Below are 16,962 nucleotides of genomic sequence, written 5' to 3' on the forward strand. Positions count from 1 at the left end.
CGACGGTACTGCCGTTCTACAACTAACTGGCTAACAGCTCTAGCACATCTTGGATGCGCATTTTGACAGCCTTCCAGCTTGGAAGGATCTAAGTTATAGAAATAACATGAGGAAGGTGAGCACAACCAAGCCAAGCATCAGCTGAAGGTCTGAGTTGTGATCACGAAGCAAGACAGACCGCACGACACCATCTCTTCGCACCATACTACAATGTCATGTGGAATGGAATTTGTGATAGACTAAAAAACGGCAAGAACAAGAAGGGTCACACGACGTACCTTCCACTGTAAAGATGCTGACGGCTCATCAGGTGTGCAGATTCAACTCGGATGGAGAGCCAAGGACTAAATAAAAAAAGGAGGACCATAAGTTTACAAGTTATCCGTTTTGGCCAATACTAACGATTATAAGCAGAATACTGTTGAGTCAAATGGACCATGGACTAACACTTGTCCACGCCTTCTATGTTCGGCTTGGTCACATTCATGTAGCTCAGATAGCTACAGAGGTGTTCATTACACTGAAAGTCCCAGGTTTGAGTCCGGGCGTCAGTGGCATCACAGGGCAGTACCAATTGTTATGATGTTACAACGGGGGTGGGGAATCGGATTATTCGGCCCATAGGGCACACTTTGCGTTCTTATCATGGAGCCAATGAACTGAATGGCGCAGTGCCTGCAGTGTTGAAGACACTCAACGCAATGTGTAAAGAAAAGATGGACAAAGAGCTGTTGACCCGTTGCTCAGAGATTTCTCAGAGAATCCAAGGGTTTCCCCTGATTTCAGTTCTTCATTATTGTATTTCATTTCTCTAACTTCCCTCTCCAGCCATTTGACGTCAAACTGAGAAACCCAAGGGTAAGTTCCAGTTTTGTGTGACAATACGACTAATGCTTGTTGGGGATATCTACTGTCACGTTTGATCCCCTGTACGGCGGACAGAGACCTTAATCATGAGCGTGCTATTCTGTTTTTGTGCTATAACCGTTTTATTCCCTCCAACACTAATTGTGTTGGCTTACCAATGATACTCGGGCCTACTCTTTACAGCTGCCCAGAACTGCTGGCACTGTGTCTTGTGCCCACAAGCTAACACTTGAATTACCGCAGTCTTAATCAGAAGAGAGTCAAATCCAGATGTCAACTCACCAAGTCTGCTCCAAAGCACCAACCCATGCCAATACCCAATAGTGGTATATTTACTTGCAAACAGACGAAACCTGACGCCACTTGCAAACGCCATAAAAATCTACCGTATTTTTCCGGTTGAAAGTCGGCCTTTTACTACTAAAAATAGAAGGAGAAAGGGTGGGGGTCGACTTACAACCGGGATTCGACTTATAACCGGGAACTATCAGTATCTTACAAAAAAAGACCTGCACTGCATGCACGAGTGCACCATGTGTACACATTTTTGCCAGTTTATTCTCCTTTTTCAGGGATTGGGACGTTATAAGGAATGTTTACATGATTTGTTGTTGTGTTAGTAGCAGGGTGTGGTTGGTAGTGCTTCATTGGGTGAAAACTTTAAAACGCAGAATTGAGACCTCCGGATACGGGGGTCGACCTATAACCGGGGTCGACTTACAACCGGGGTCGACTTACAACCGGTAAAATACAGTACTTCTACTGTGAATTGATGAGCCAAATGAAGATGGAAAACCCTACACCCACCATCCTCCAAGCATATTCTGATGATTGCTCCTGGCCGAAAAATATTTTCTGGGAAATGAGAAGGGCCTACTTGTGTTGAGAATGGTGTGTGTAGGGTTTTCCATGTACTTCCTCCGCGTCACTAAAATTGTCACTTCCCGGTGGGACTTTTCAAATATATTTTGTCCACTCGAAGGGCAAAGAAATCAGCTAGAAATGGAGGCAGAGCATTGTCAACGGACCAAGCTTTAGTTTGTGGCCTCCCGCTTCGCTGCACTTGCAGCTAAGGTCGATGTCTTCATCTGAGTTTGAGGCAGACCCTTCAGCACTCAACAATACTCTGAATAAAACGGGCGCTCAAACTCAGGTCAAGAAACTTCATTTTCAAGCGATCCATGACTCCAGGCAGGCGATGACGGCAAACTAGCATTTTTCAAGTACACTGTAACAACTTTCCAGCGCGATAGAGTAAGCAGCTCCACACCTTCTTTCCTTGGAAAGCTCTTCGCCGATTTTGTTGGTGTTTTCAGAGTTGATACCTTCGCAGCCACATGCGCCACACATTTTAGGAACTCGAGAACACTTTGTTCTTGCCATCGTCAACTTCAGCATTTCGAATTCAGGAGAGATACCAGGATTCTTATGAGCTTGATAACTTGATAAATGCTCCCGCGAACGATGTGGGACGGCACGAACTCCAGAGAAACGATTCACGCTCTGGGGCGGAATATTGCGGAGCCCGATGAATTTGTTTGGTGCGGAAGAGAGCTCCGACAAAGTCTGAGACCACCAGGGCTTCAGAAAAAAGTAGACATTGCGCACCAATGTTCGGACACAGAAAACAGAGATTCCGACAGTCTGACTAAGACGAGCAAGGCGCAAACATTGCGATGTGCGAAGCGACAATTTTAATGACACGGAGGAAGTAATGAAATTATTATCAGAAGAAAAGAGGACCAAAGAGCTACAGGTTAGGCTGTGTTATCCACTAGCACCACCAGTTACTTTACAATCAGCTTCTGAGACAACATTGCAGTACACTGACCAGCTGTACTGACGTTCTACACCTAACTGGCGATTAGCTCGAGCACGTCCTGGATGCGCACTTCAACAGCCTTCCAACTTGGAAGGTTCTAAGTTATAGAAATAACATAACGAGGGGAGGGTGCATCAGCTGATTGTAAAGTAACAGTTGGTGTTAGTGGATATTATAGCTCTTTTCTTCTTATAAATTAATCCTTGGCTCTCCACCCGAATCTAACATTAATATCAGTGATTCGTTTTCTGATCACCTGAGTACTGGAGTATATCGAGCAGAGTGATGAACTGTACTGGCATCGTTACCGGGATGCTGCGGCTGCGCTAGAAATTGTTGCACTCCAGCTGTCCAGGCATTGCGAAGAATATCACCTTTTGAGATATGATCTGATTCCGGCGCGACAAACACCTTGTGGTCAGCAGTCAGTAGCAGGAGTCAGTGTTGTACATACACTCCTGAGAACAGATGCTAGTACCCTTAGAAGATTTGCAGCGTTGGAATTCTCACCACTACTCTTCTAGTTGTATTCCTGGGCCAGTGACAACACTAAGAAGTCGAATCCTCCGCTCTTATTGTTGATATCTGAGAACAAGAGACCGGTAGAACATTTGGAGCTTGCTCCTGCTTGCGATTAAAACCTAGATACTGTAAGAGCTAAATCCACCATATGCTTGCACCGCAGGCTCTTGCCTACATCGGAAAATGACACGGTGCGATTGCTTCAATTTGCACGGTGTTTCTTTTTTACTCGACCCCTATAATAGCTAGACAAGGATGGTGAGCCAAGGATAAAATTTTACAAAAGGGAATAAAATGCTACATGTTCTGACCGCAGTTCTTGCTTACAACTGTTATTGTGTGGCGCAGACTACTACGCATACTGTAAACCGTGAAATTATTGCCATGGTCGAATTTCTGCGAAATTCGCGACCGCGTGGAAATCGCGAAATTTAGACGGCGCGAAAAGGAGATCCATGAAAGGTTTAGCAAGAAAGCCACAGTAGCACATAATTCTGCAATCGCAAAATTAAAACCTCGCAAACCTGTCCGGATTCTGAAAACGCGAACTAGAAACGCCGCGAAAATTTCACGCTTTACAGTAACATGTAACAATTTGGTCCTTTCCTGTATTAGCTCCTCGCGAGATGAAAAATTCGAGAATTACTTTATATTCATATTCTAGGACATGTTTACTGGGCTCGAGAAATTTGGTCCTGTGGAATACAATTGGTGCAAGATATACTTCCTCAAAGTTCTACTTCCTCTGCCAAGCAAAACTTCGTTGCATTTTTACAGTTCAGTCCAAAGTATTCTATGGCAACCAAAACACTTCGCAAAGTGGAAAACAAAGCAGCATATGAGAGATAGTTATTTACAGATGGCACACAGATCGTTCCAAAGCAGCCAAGCTTCGTTCTTCATCTGAATTTGATGACGACTCACTCCTTGATGACATCGAGTCGGCATCCTCGCCAATTTTCGCCTCCAGTGCTGCCAGTTTTTGTCCTGCATCCTTTACAAGTTGCCGAGACACGCTTTGATCGTGGAGATTGGCAAGTTCTTCGCTTGAACTGTGAGCTTGACGCCCCCCACGGCTGCGCTGGTAGTTGTTGTCTCTGCCGCTCAGAACTCTCCAGAATGACATGGAAAGAGCCATACGGACACAACCAAACGCTCCTCATCTTGGCAGCGGGGTACTAATGCCAGCATGTTTCCACAGCTCCATTCTGGTCTCCTTTTCCACGAGTGACACGTCTGTCTTCAGGCTGTGGAAGAACGCCAAGTCGTCGACGTTGAGACTGAACAACAACCTGAATGTCGAACCCTTTTGCTTTCCCCTACGCCGCAAACACACGTGCATTGATTTATTTTGGCTGTGTGCGGACGCGTACCATCGTGCTGGTACGGCAGTGGCTGGCTGGCTTCCGCATGAATTCTGGGCACTTGGAGCCTTTCAAACTGTTTCTCATTTTCGCACTTCGGTGGGATACACCTGGGTTGTGTTCTGGTGACATACTGTCACGAAAAGGTAATGGTTCGCCGATTTTTTCAAGGACTCCATGGTTTGGGGAGGTTGAAAAGCCTGTCAGAACAAAGCACAACACTGCGGCTACCCTATTCTGGGGATAGATCACTGACATGCTTGTCTAATGGCGACAGACAGATCATGGCAAGAACACAAAAAAACCGCAACGAAGTTTTGCTTAACGAAGGAAGTATGTACATACAAAAGAAATTGGTACCGTTCGAGTCGGTCTCGCAGTCACCGCCGCTCAATTCCTCAGATTCCTGTTTCATCAGAACCGACAAGTCGATCGGAGTCACGATATTGTGTTTCTCTAGAGAAGTAGTCGAGCATTGCCAGTACACAATAGAGCACAATCAACTCTGGAAAATAAACGAATTTTTGATATAAAACACTTCTCCATGGCTAGAACCGGTTCCGAAATTTGTAGTACTCTGATTCAGAATTTCTGAATCATTACGCACTCATCATAGTGCTTTGCCTAAACTGTAGGACTGTTTAAAACTCATGCTGTAGTGTTTTTTGTTAGATTCCGGAGTGGTGAGTGCGTGGCAGTCAAAGAAAGCGAGATTGGGTGGGTTGCCTTTCTTTTGATTGTTGTTGCCCATGCTGCGTGGGATATTTCCAGGAGTTGTCCAAGTTAATATACTGTAAGACCAGATATTTTAACGCCAATCAAATTAACGGGCTCCGGATTTTTGTGGGTTATTGAGGTGAAATTCTAACGAATTCTGTCTCAAAACCGGCAAATGACTGTACATGTACATATAGTTTAGTACATAACGACTTCAAAATTAATGTTTACGAATTTTTTAAAGGATCTTTTAAATTCGTTTTTAAATGAAATCGTTAGAATTAAAAATGTTGAACAGTCTCTGCTGGGATGATGACTACACCATAGCTCAGTGGTTAGAGCATCGCTAGCTACAAGCGAGGGTCACTGGTTTGAGTCCTGTTGGTGACGGCCAATTTTTTCTTCAGACTTTTCCCGTTTGTCTCTTTCCCTCAAACTAGTGAAAATAAATGTTCATTAACATTACTGGTATTACAGTATTCCATCTCTTCAAGAGTTACACCCATATAGCAGTATGTAGTAAACCGATGGCAACTGAGTTCCGAGCCCCTGAACAATATGTGCTAGAGTGCAGCACAGATTGTAGCCGTCTCCATTGCCCCGCAGTGTTAAAATCCCGTTCTGGGTCTTTGCGAGATGAGCCAGGGGTCGTCCGATTTCAGATGCCAGCATTGTAGTTCATTCTTTACACATTGCAGGCTGTTCAGAAAAATGGAAATGTTGCTTCTTATTACTGGATACGCGGCAAGGCCACAACAGTTTGAGAATCGCGATGAACAAGACAAGCTTAATCGACATTTATAGCACCTTTCTTGTATTTGACCGAACAATTGAATCGTTTAAAAAAAAAGAGTTACCTGAGGCTGTGATGAACAGAGGAAAAAATGAAATGCGTGATTACAAATTAAACGAAAGTGATGGACGATTATGTAAATACTTCTAACTAGTTTTCGTACTACACTAATCAAGAAGCAAACCTACTGAAGAGCACAACATGTCAAAAGGAGACTTTATCACTCCCGTTGTATTGACTCCCATAGATTTTTGCTATACCTAAGCAGTCAAATATTCCTGCATATTTCACTCATTATGGATGGGATTGAACACAGGCTTTGGCTAGTCATGATAAATCTAATATTGACATCATATAGGAAATAGAAACCTCGTGAAAGACCTCACTTTCACTCCTCAGTCTTTTACTCGGCTTTTATTTCCTATTGACTTCAGTACATGAAGAGTGAGAAATGAACATGGTAGGCCTAAGACTGCCACTGCTGCGCAACGCCTCTGGGGATATGTGAGACGCACAGACTGATCCAAAATGTGGGTCAGTCAACAAGATGGAGGAACACTCTTGCCCTCATCCTGCCAAACCCCCTGCCACATCTTGTCACAGTACAGGCATTTCCACCCCTGGGCGAGTCAGACCGCTGTGTGATTCTTGCTGAGTTCAGCCCAGTCAATCTCTGTACTGAGTCCGTGGCTCGACGCCATGTCTGACACTACAGCCAGGCTGACTGGGGCCGCATGTATCATTTCATTCGGCAGACAGACTGGCAGCACATTCTTAGCCACCACCCAGAACAGGCATTTGTACAACTTACTGCCTGCATCCAGGAGGGCATGGATTGCTTCATACCATCGAAGGATCTGTCAGTCGGAACGTGTGACCCTGTCTGGTGGACTCCAGAATGTAGTGCAGTGTGTTTGCAAACAAAAGAACCTGCTTGGCCGCACACCCCTGCACACCCAACCGATGCTACTGTCTGATGCCTACACTGCGACCAGCCTGAGAGCTGACAGTGTGCTCCACGCAGTGCAGCAGGCTCATGTACATCTGATATTCCTGTTCTAAAGGGGACCAATAGTCAGCAATGCACCTCTGCGTCGTCCAAGGCGGACTGTTTTGCATCATTTTTTGCAGAGAAGTGCAGCATCCCAAATGATATCACTGAAGATACACTCTAGCCTTTGCCACCGTGCACAGATGCCATCCTAATGCAAATCCGTTTCCAGGAAGCAGCAGTGCTCGAGCAGCTCCGGTGTCTTGAAATACAGTAATACCTGTAATGGCGACCACTCGGATATGGTGACCACTCGACCATGGCGACAACTTTTCTTTGTCACGGACGCATTTAAATTCAACACACTGTCTCTCTGTCTCTCTGTCTCTCTGTCTCTCTGTCTCTCTGTCTCTCTGTCTTTCTGTCTTTCTGTCTATCGGTCTCTCTGTCTCTCTGTCTCTCTGTCTCTCTGCCACTCTGTCTCCCTGCCTCTCTGCCACTCTGTCTCTCTTCCTCTCTTTCTCTCTATCTCTCAGTCTCTCTTTCTGACTCTCTGTTTCTTTCTATGTGTCTCTGTCCGTCTCTGTCTCTCCATGTCTCTCTATATGTCTCTCTGTCTGTCTGTCTCTGTCTGTCTCTGTCTGTCTCTGTCTGTCTTTGTCTGGCTCTGTCTGTCTGGCTCTATCTGTCTCTCTCTGTCTTTCTCTGTGTCTCTGTCTCTCTGTCCCTCTCTGTGTCTCTGTCTGTGTGTGTGTGTGTGTGTCTCTCTCTCTCCCTCTCTCTCTCTCTCTCTCTCTCTCTCTCTCTCTCTCTCTCTCTCTCTCTCTCTCTCTCTCTCTCTCTCTCTCTCTCTCTCTCTCTCTCTCTCTCTCTCTCTCTCTCTCTCTCTCTCTCTCTCTCTCTCTCTCTCTCTCTCTCTCTCTCTCTCTCTCTCTCTCTCTCTCTCTCTCTCTCTCTCTCTCTCTCTCTCTCTCTCTCTCTCTCTCTCTCTCTCTCTCTCTCTCTCTTTCTCTCTCTCTCTCTGTCTGTCTGTCTGTCTTTCTCTCTTTCTCTCTCTCTCTCTGTCTGTCTGTCTGTCTTTCTCTCTGTCTCTCTCTTTCTGTGTGTCTCTGTCTCTCTGTCTCTCTCTCTCTTTCTGTGTGTCTCTGTCTCTCTAGCCGTCTTTCTATCTAAGTGGTGTGTTGTTTGACCTGAAATAGGATTGGTACTGCGCAAGTCCTGGGGAATTATACTAGCTGCATTTTGACATACATCATTATGATGGGATCCATATAATTGTGGTTACGCAATGCAAACCTCTAACTAAAGAATACCTTCTACTAAAGACCGCTTTTTGCTGGCACCAGGGGTGATCGGTAGTCACAGGTTTTACTCTAGTATCAGACTTCCAAGGGAACATAGCTTGCACATACAATATGTGGCCTCAGTGCTATGGATTTCATGTACAAAAGCAACTTGCCAGTAAAAGGTAAAATACTTTCGTGCGGAGTATTAATTTTCTCTGAGTTCACAGCGAGATTTTCCAAGCAGCTCATGCAGTAAGATGGGAAACTTCCCAGGTAGGATTGAAAATCATTTTCAAACACACCGTAGTCAGAACTATTTACATCATCGTCCATTAATCTTTAAAAACATTAGAATCACATATAGAGAAGGACCAAGGACCAAGGAACTACAAGTTACGCTAGAACGCCCACTAAAACCACCAGTTACTTGACAATTCGCTCATGCGATAACATTGCACGACACAGACGCACTTTACTAACGTACCACGACTAACTGCCCAGCAGCTCGAACACGTCTTTTAGCATGAATTGAAGTTCCTTGGACCTCTTCTTTTCTACGAGAGAGCTTGGAAGCTCAGGGCCCTACGCTATGCTTTTTTGCCTTGATGACCTAGACTAAAAAAAAGCATAGGGATGTTATAAATTCTTTTAAAAAAATCCTTTTTTTTAAGACATAACCTGGGATTCGAACCCGCACATCGCGCCCTGCATGCATCCCCCGATACACTTCGCATACATACTACTTCTTCCAAGTTGCTTCACGTTATGATATTGTATTTGAAAGCCCTATTTGAATATGCATTGTGGCCAGCCGTCTTTGATGGTACGGTACGGTAGGGATAGGTACGGGACAGGTACGATCGAGGGTAACACGACACCCTCTCCCGTATCGTACCATCAAACACAGCTGGCCACATACAGCTGCCCGCAATATTCAAATAGGGCTTTCAAACGCAAGATCATAACGTGAAGCAACTTGGAAGAATGGGTATGAATGCGAAGTGTATGGGGGAATGCATGTAGGGCGATAGTGCGGGTTCGAATCCCAGGATATGCCTGAAAAAAAATAGGAGAATTGAAAAATTTATAACATCCGTATGATTTTTTTGCCGTCAGATACGGGATAGCGCCCGGCGTGACACAAACAAACAAACACACAAACAAACAAATACCAAATTGAAGCTGTGTGGACCCTGGCTAGCGCCAGACGTTACTGAAGTAACGTCTTCTGCATAGCTACGGGAATAAATGTATCCTTGACTCTCCATCCCAGTCAATAATCACATTTTTTTCTCTTTTACTTTGTTCATCACAGCCTTAGGTAACTCTTTCATGATTCGTTCGTTCGTCCAAATACAATATTGACGTTATAGATGTCGATTCAGTTTGTTCCTTTCAATGGGTCACTGGTTTATCCTTTTCCAAATATTTTTGACATGCAGTCTGGAATGCTTTTCAAATCATGTTTTTGATGTTTCTTTCTCCAAAAGGTGGACCAAAGGCAAGGCATTTATTCGGCCAGATTTTCAGGGTTTTTTTTGCCTTTTATCACCGTAGTCAAGGACTTGTAATAGTCACAGTACGAACAAACCAGCACTCTCCCCCGAAGACCTCGTGCCAGGCTCGCCAACACACATGGCACTGGGTTGAAGGAAGAGATACGATAAAGAGTAAAGAGGAAGCCGCAAACCCACAACACTTCGGTCGAACCACCAAAAAAGCTGGTCTCTCTCACTGCTGCAACTACACGTAGCAAGCCACACATCACGCATGTAAGCTAGCATTGTCGTCATCATTGACACGCTCGCGCAATAACCATAATTGGCGCGCAATAACGAGATGCTATCGGGTAATGAAGTGAGCTGACGTGTGAGGTGGATCAAAAGCTTCTGGTCACACATATTGTTAGAAGTGAGGTTTTGCTTTGTCTTTTTGTTGAAGGTATACTTGCTATTTCCCCCCCCCCCCACAAGTGCAGAAGTCTCTTTTGCAGTGCAGAACAACAATTATTACAAAAGAACCACTCCCTTCCTGCTAAAGACATTTATATGCTCTATTCGGTTTTGTTTAACACCTTTTGTGCTCAGGAAAAAGACTTGATTTCTACCAATGTCTGTAATTTGTCACTAATGGCCCTCATCCACACTTTCAAAATGGAAGGAACTGACGACTGGGGTGTTCCCGAATGGGAAAGGCGACGCAGGCGTCAATGGGCTGAGGTTTTGCGGGGGGATATATGTAGGGTGGAGTACACCGACAATGACCAGTGGACGGATGCAACTAGTAAATTCTACACTGAAAGGAGACCAAAATTTCTAATCCATAACGACCCGTCAGTAGGAAACAGATCATTTAAGCATGTCTTCTCACTCTTCTCCACAATGAATTCTGAAATCGTTACATTACTGGAGAAAAATGACCAACGCAAATTCAAATTCCACATAGTTCAGGATTATATTGAGGGAGTTGATGGACGGATGGATTTTATCGTAAAATTTACTCGCCGACCTCCAATCAATCCAGCCGATCCTGCTATTGAACTCAGTTTTATGAAGCGAGCACTTGAAATGTGAGTCATGTACTGTTCTCTATCCTGCCATTATGCAATGGCTTGTAATCTGCATTGCAAGCCATAAAGTACACCATATACAGATGATTATAATTTGTTGCTGCCACTTTCATTCTGCTCGTCCATTCATACCAGTAGTAGGTTCTTTTCTCGGCCAGACATGAACGCACAATGCTTGCAAAAAACGTCACGGACACGAAGGGCTCACCCGGGTTACTCTTCACAAGCTTGTTTCGTTCCATGGAATCAGGGGGACTCATCGGAGGAGATGCAGTTGTGTAGCGAACTAGCGAACACCGTTTTGTAACACATTATTAGGGCTTACAGTAATGTAGATGAGCACATTGCACAAGCCATCACTTCACACGCGTTCCAGCGGCCTTCAGAGAGCCAGCAGTTCCCATACTATTTGTTGATGCGTGTCAAGCGAAACGTACATGCACGCTGCGGTTTTACGCAACGTGCGCACGCCGGAACTCACCTGAACTCGCCAGCTAGCCACATGCGACTGGCAGCAGACATCGGAGAATGAACCTGTAAACTATACACTACTCTGGGAACTGGCGTTATGCTATTAAACATTTGCCTCGCTTAGGTCATGGGAAGAACACCAGTTTGCTCCTTTTTCAGACAAGTTTCTCCTTTCTCATTCTCAGCTTTCGGATCTTGAAACTCACTCACGATGCCCCGACGTACCAGTAGGAGGACTGCCGTTCCTGAGTTAGCAGCCTCTGCCTATTCTCAACATCCGAGCCGGGCCAATGCTCACGCCACGAATTCAGCATTGCAAAGCAACCTACCCGACTCTTCGTCAGCAGCGTTCTCGTTTCCTGAGCGCGGTTGCGTCGCAGGTTGCAGTGAACGGACCCTCGGGACTCGCGCAACAATCGAAGATCCCTGCCAAAAGCCTGTGAGCCACGACCACAGAAATGCTGAAAGAGACACTACCAACACTTCTGGACTCGCGCAGCGCCATGGTCACACAGGCTACATCCACGATCAGCAACCCCGCGACAATCGAAAGCCTATCGGAACGAGTCGCAGCTGCCTGGCAGGCACGATCAGCGGATTAGCAGGTCCCAACCATCATCATCCCTCAGAGGACACTGGACAGGATCCTTTCCGATGCATTCGTAGAATTATTTGAGTTGTTGCGGATTCGATTGGCTTAGCCTCAAACCCCTAGGGGACAGGGGTACATGTGAAACTTATGGGTGGCACACATGTGCAACTACTGCAGGAGTTCTCTCCCAAAGCCTCCACACGACGCCACATGTGCGATCTTACAATGTGGCTGGAGGTTTGGACTGTGGTGTTTTACACCATCCTACAAGCAGCCCCGGCAAAAGCCTCCGAACAGATTGGGTACCAGGCCATCATCATCGAAGCCAACCGAAATTTTGTCTGGGATGGATAGCTAGAGTACGGGCGGCAATTTTGCTGTGCTGCTGCTAACAACCCTGGGCATCAATGGGATGTGATCGACCATAATAAATTGCAACTGAGCACGACTGGCAGGGCTCGAGCTTTGCTTGTTCACCCCCCCCCCCATCTGCTGGGGGCTGTGTAGCTTTCGTCCATCTCGTACCACCCCGTTCGGCGGCATACATTCCTCGCCCTCAGTCAGTGGTAGTCCAATTTGCCGGAATTGCAACTGGATCAGATGCCAAGGGGGTGTAGGAGAGAGCATCTCTGCCTGAAATGTCCAGGCCGCCGCCCAAAATCGGCAAACACTGCCACCCTTGCCAGCGACTGGCCTGGTACATCTCAGCTCCACCTGCCAAGCGGTCAGGCAAGTAAGTCACCCATGCCAGATGCCAACCCCAGCACTGCAGGCCGGGTGCCAAGCCACTAGCCCTGCTTCGTGAAGCTGACAGTAGTGACACACAGTTTCCCCTTTCTCACCATCCCAGCCGGCCCTGCCCTAGATTTCAATATGCAGTGTACTCGCACGCCCATTGATGGTGTCCGCTTCTCTAGGCTGCTCACTGATCAACCAGACAAGGCATTCTCTTCCTGCGAGAGCAGGGGCTTACAATCTGGATTCCGCTTAGGCTTCACGGGTCACCGACTGACTGTGACGGACCCAAATCTTCCCTCATCTACTGAACATTCCGTGTACATATATGGGTATCTAGCAACATCCTAAGCACAGGGAGAGACCTGCGGTCCTTATTCCACCCCTCCATTTTTCATCATTCCAGTGCCCGGGCATTGGTGTCGTGCCCAAGAAGAATCGTTATCTACGCATTATCCACCATTTATCAGCTCCCATTGGCAAACAGTATTAACAGTGGCGTTGACCCGTCCGCGCTTATCTCACACCCGGATTGATGACACCGTGCAAACAGCCATGACCTACGGGCAGGATGCATTGCTGACACACACTGGCAATGCATTCCGGTTCATCACGGTGCACCCTTCCGACTGGTCTCTACTTGGTATTCAGTGTCAAGGGCAATATTACTTTGACCGAGTGCTGCCATTCGGCCTTTGCTCCAGCTCGGTTCTCTCCGATCAGATTTCCAGTGCTATTGAGGGGATCATTATTACTAAATCTTCCGTCCCTCACCTCCGAATCCCACTAGCTGAGGAGAAACTCCAGGGCCCATCCACATCCCTGGTCTTCCTCGGAAAAGAGCCTTTGCACAATAAGCGAGAGGGGTCGAGACAGGGTATACTGTGCACGCGCTGCACACTTGGCATGCAGCCAGCATGCATGGTTTGCTGCAGGACGTGACCAAGTTTCCTGTGTTTTCACGGTCCCGACGCGATGTTCATGTATGTACTTCCCAGCCTTTTTTTCATTTCAAGTTAATTTAGCTCTGAAGAAAGAAGTTCTGAAATGCTTTCAAAGACCACTGTTGGGTTCTTGTTTGCAGCAACCGTCATCCCTAGTCTAAGAAACCCACTTGTCTTTCCATGCATTCCCTGGTGATGCTGGCATTCCATACTCTGGAATCCTGGCTATCTGGCAAGAAGAGGGCTGCAGTTTGCTGCGACATCATTCACTGTTGTGTATTGGGAACACGCTGCCGATGACGACTTTCATCCTTGCTTTTGCAAAGATGCAGAACGCCCTGCCAAGAGACTCTGGAGCTTGAGAAAAAGGCATGACCCATCCCTGTCTTCACTATTGAATGAAGAGCGACTGCTTGCTGGCGCTGCTCGAGCTGCTTATGTTAAAGCGCAGAGAGACACATTCTTATTGCTCAGGTGTGCGGAGAAGGTCATCTGAGTTCGAGCTGTGGCTGTGCACACGATATGACATTATGCCCATAGCCACTAAAGTATAACGCGTCTTCTTCACTAGTACTACTCCAGCAGCTCCCTCTTCACTGTCGTCGGCGACTTGCCCCTGTGTTGGAGATGCAAGCATGGTGTGGCACTCACTCTGGGAAACAGAGATTCATCACGCATCCACTCGGACGCATAACATCTTGGGCATGGTAACGGTATACTCGAGGAAGTGGTGCCCTTCTCAGTGCTAGGAGCATCAGAGTTCTGCATAGAAAAGTGTTCTCTACATTGACAGAGGAGAGGTAGAGAAAATAAAAATAGATTTCAAGCTGCTGTAATCCGAAATATCCACTGAATGCGGAAAAATCACCACTCCAACAGCTCCGTTTTTCCAGACAGATACGCACCTTCATTCAGCAAAAATCTGGTCAGTTCCTTCACAGACAATTCTTCATTTGACAGTTCGTCCACGGGTTCCACAGCCATCGATAGCAAGCCACTCGCCACTCTCTCCTCCATTTCCGAAATGGATTAATACAGTGCTTCACCATGCTCAACAACTGATACTCTGCACAAAAATCCAAAAGGATGCCCCGTCTCGGATCACGTGACCATTATTGTGCAAAGGGTCTATTGTGCTAGGCACATTGTGCATGGAAGCCCGTCTCCCAGATGACAAACTGGCGGACCTCCTAGAGCTCCTCAGCGAGATGTCACGCTGCGCCCAGACCATGGGAACTCGGAAAATTCTCCGTTGCATCAAGCGTCATTGTACCAGGCAGAACTGTTGGAGTGTAGACCCAAGACGTGCTAGAGCTGATAGCCAGTTAGTTGTAGAACGTTAGTACTGTCATTCAGTTTTGTGCAATGGTATCGCATGAGCTGATTGTCAAGTGACTGGTGCTGTTAGTGGACATTCTTTAGTCCTTTTCTTCACTGTGCTTTGGAAGGTTCTAATTTTTATGATAACATAGGAGGGGAAGGTGAGCGCAACCAAGCCAAGCAGAACCTGAAAGTCTGAGCTGTGAAGGCCGTTGGATTGAGTCACTCAGTGCATGGCATGCCAGATTGCATCATTCAGTGGATGACACTGACACGCCGACTTACATATTTCAGTGCACGATACACCATATTACGTCATTCAGTGCATATCACACCAGATTTCATCATTAAATTGTAGTCCATGACAAAGCAGATTACAGTCAACTTCGCTTATAACGACACTCGGCAGGGCATCAGAAAAGTGTCCTTATTCCCGAAATGCCATTGTACCAGAAGTCTCACTATTATGTATTAGGTTGCATGGACTTTGCTCTGGGCATGGAAATTCTGTCGTTATTCGCGAAATGTTGTTATATCCGCAGTCGTTATTAGCGAAGTTGACTGGACATCATCATTTAGTGCATGGCACAGCAGTAGATATCAAATCATTGAATGTCTTAGTATTCACTGTCTGTTTTGTGCATTGTTGTCGCACTGCTTACTATATTGAGCCTAGTGACACTGACAGATTGTCAGTCACACCTCATAAACTTTTAACTTTCCCCGTATCTATGCACTGTTTGCTTCAATGGCCTCTGCACACATCCCACAACACTGCACAAAATGTGGGTAGAATGTGTGGTATTCATAGTTTTTACATTGCCACCGAAATTTGTGAAGAACAGCCTGGCTCTGTTTGACAATATTTACAACTGCCCAGTCCCCTTCTAAGCAGCTGGGGTAACAACTTCGTTCCAGCCATCTCAGAGACTATAAATAATATGATATGCTTCCGTACATCATTTCAGCACCCTCCCACAAAGCTTTCGCTCGATACTCCTGAAACCTATTTCAATTCCCAAGTCTTGACATTGCATCCACATGCAACTGCTCCGACTACCCATAGAAATACACTCAATCCTCGTCTGTAAGTGCTGATCTCTATTTCGCATTAGTGAATCCCTGTTATTGAAACTACTTCTAATCTCTGATTGGTCACTGGCCATTGTAAGGGTAACGATTTCAAACCTTGCTCTAAAACAATGAGCGCATGACAGTTTGGATCTAATGGCCTGTTGCCACCCTGTATGTTGCGCCTAGTAGGGATGTCAGCGAACGCACTGCGCAGGCCTCTGCGCATGCATTGCGTCATCGATTTTTTGAACGTGATCGCGGCCGACAGAGAAAACATGGCCGCGGTCTGTTTGCACCGCTGGGAGTAGTAAAATTACTGTTCTTCTGTCCCCGCGACCATTCAAATCATACGCGATACTCGAGGACCCACGAACTCAACACGTTCTCCCCGGTCGATTTCTCTGAAAGTTTGCACATCGTGAAACACCAGTATGAGAGGTGTTCAGGCCAATTTTCAAGGAATTTCCCTGGTTGGATCGTTCCAAAATCGGACTTCCATTTCTCGCTCGCGGCCATTTCTTGCGCGATGGAAGCGCCCTGCCCTGGTGAGTAACCAGCATCGCGCTTGGTAGAGAGTTGCTGCAATCAGCTCCCTGATGTCTTCGCTGCCATTGTCAGAAGCGATGGACCATGAATTTGTTTGAGAGTCTCTGGATGCTACTATTCCTCAGCCTAGTTTTCAGCCATTCCGTGCATCTTCTTTGCACGATTTATTTTGCAAAAAAATGAAAGTGTTCATGAGTTTTCTTGTCGGCCGCGCGTAGATGGGCCAAGCTGACCTGCGCAGATGGGCTGCGCAGTGCGTTCGCTGATATCCCTACGCCTAGGCCTAATGCCACAAGGCCTGGGGCTTAATTAAAGTCCCATGGCCTGGGCCTTAAGTCCCAAGGCTGCT

The 16,962-nt window shown here is 46.4% G+C and overlaps 1 protein-coding gene across 1 annotated transcript in view; it reads left to right on the plus strand.

Moving 5' to 3' along the window:
• The window catches only part of LOC135829215 (uncharacterized), a 59,830-nt gene extending 48,895 nt beyond the window's left edge, over window positions 1-10,935 (plus strand). Inside the window, exons 10-11 of the mRNA XM_065341621.1 lie at window positions 829-858; window positions 10,450-10,935. Coding sequence (XP_065197693.1) covers window positions 829-858; window positions 10,450-10,935 — 516 coding nt within the window. The remainder of the gene's footprint in view (window positions 1-828; window positions 859-10,449) is intronic.
• Window positions 10,936-16,962: the final 6,027 nt, after the last annotated feature.

The sequence above is a fragment of the Sycon ciliatum genome, chromosome 13 (assembly GCF_964019385.1).
Source record: "Sycon ciliatum chromosome 13, ocSycCili1.1, whole genome shotgun sequence".
Lineage (NCBI taxonomy): Eukaryota > Metazoa > Porifera > Calcarea > Leucosolenida > Sycettidae > Sycon > Sycon ciliatum.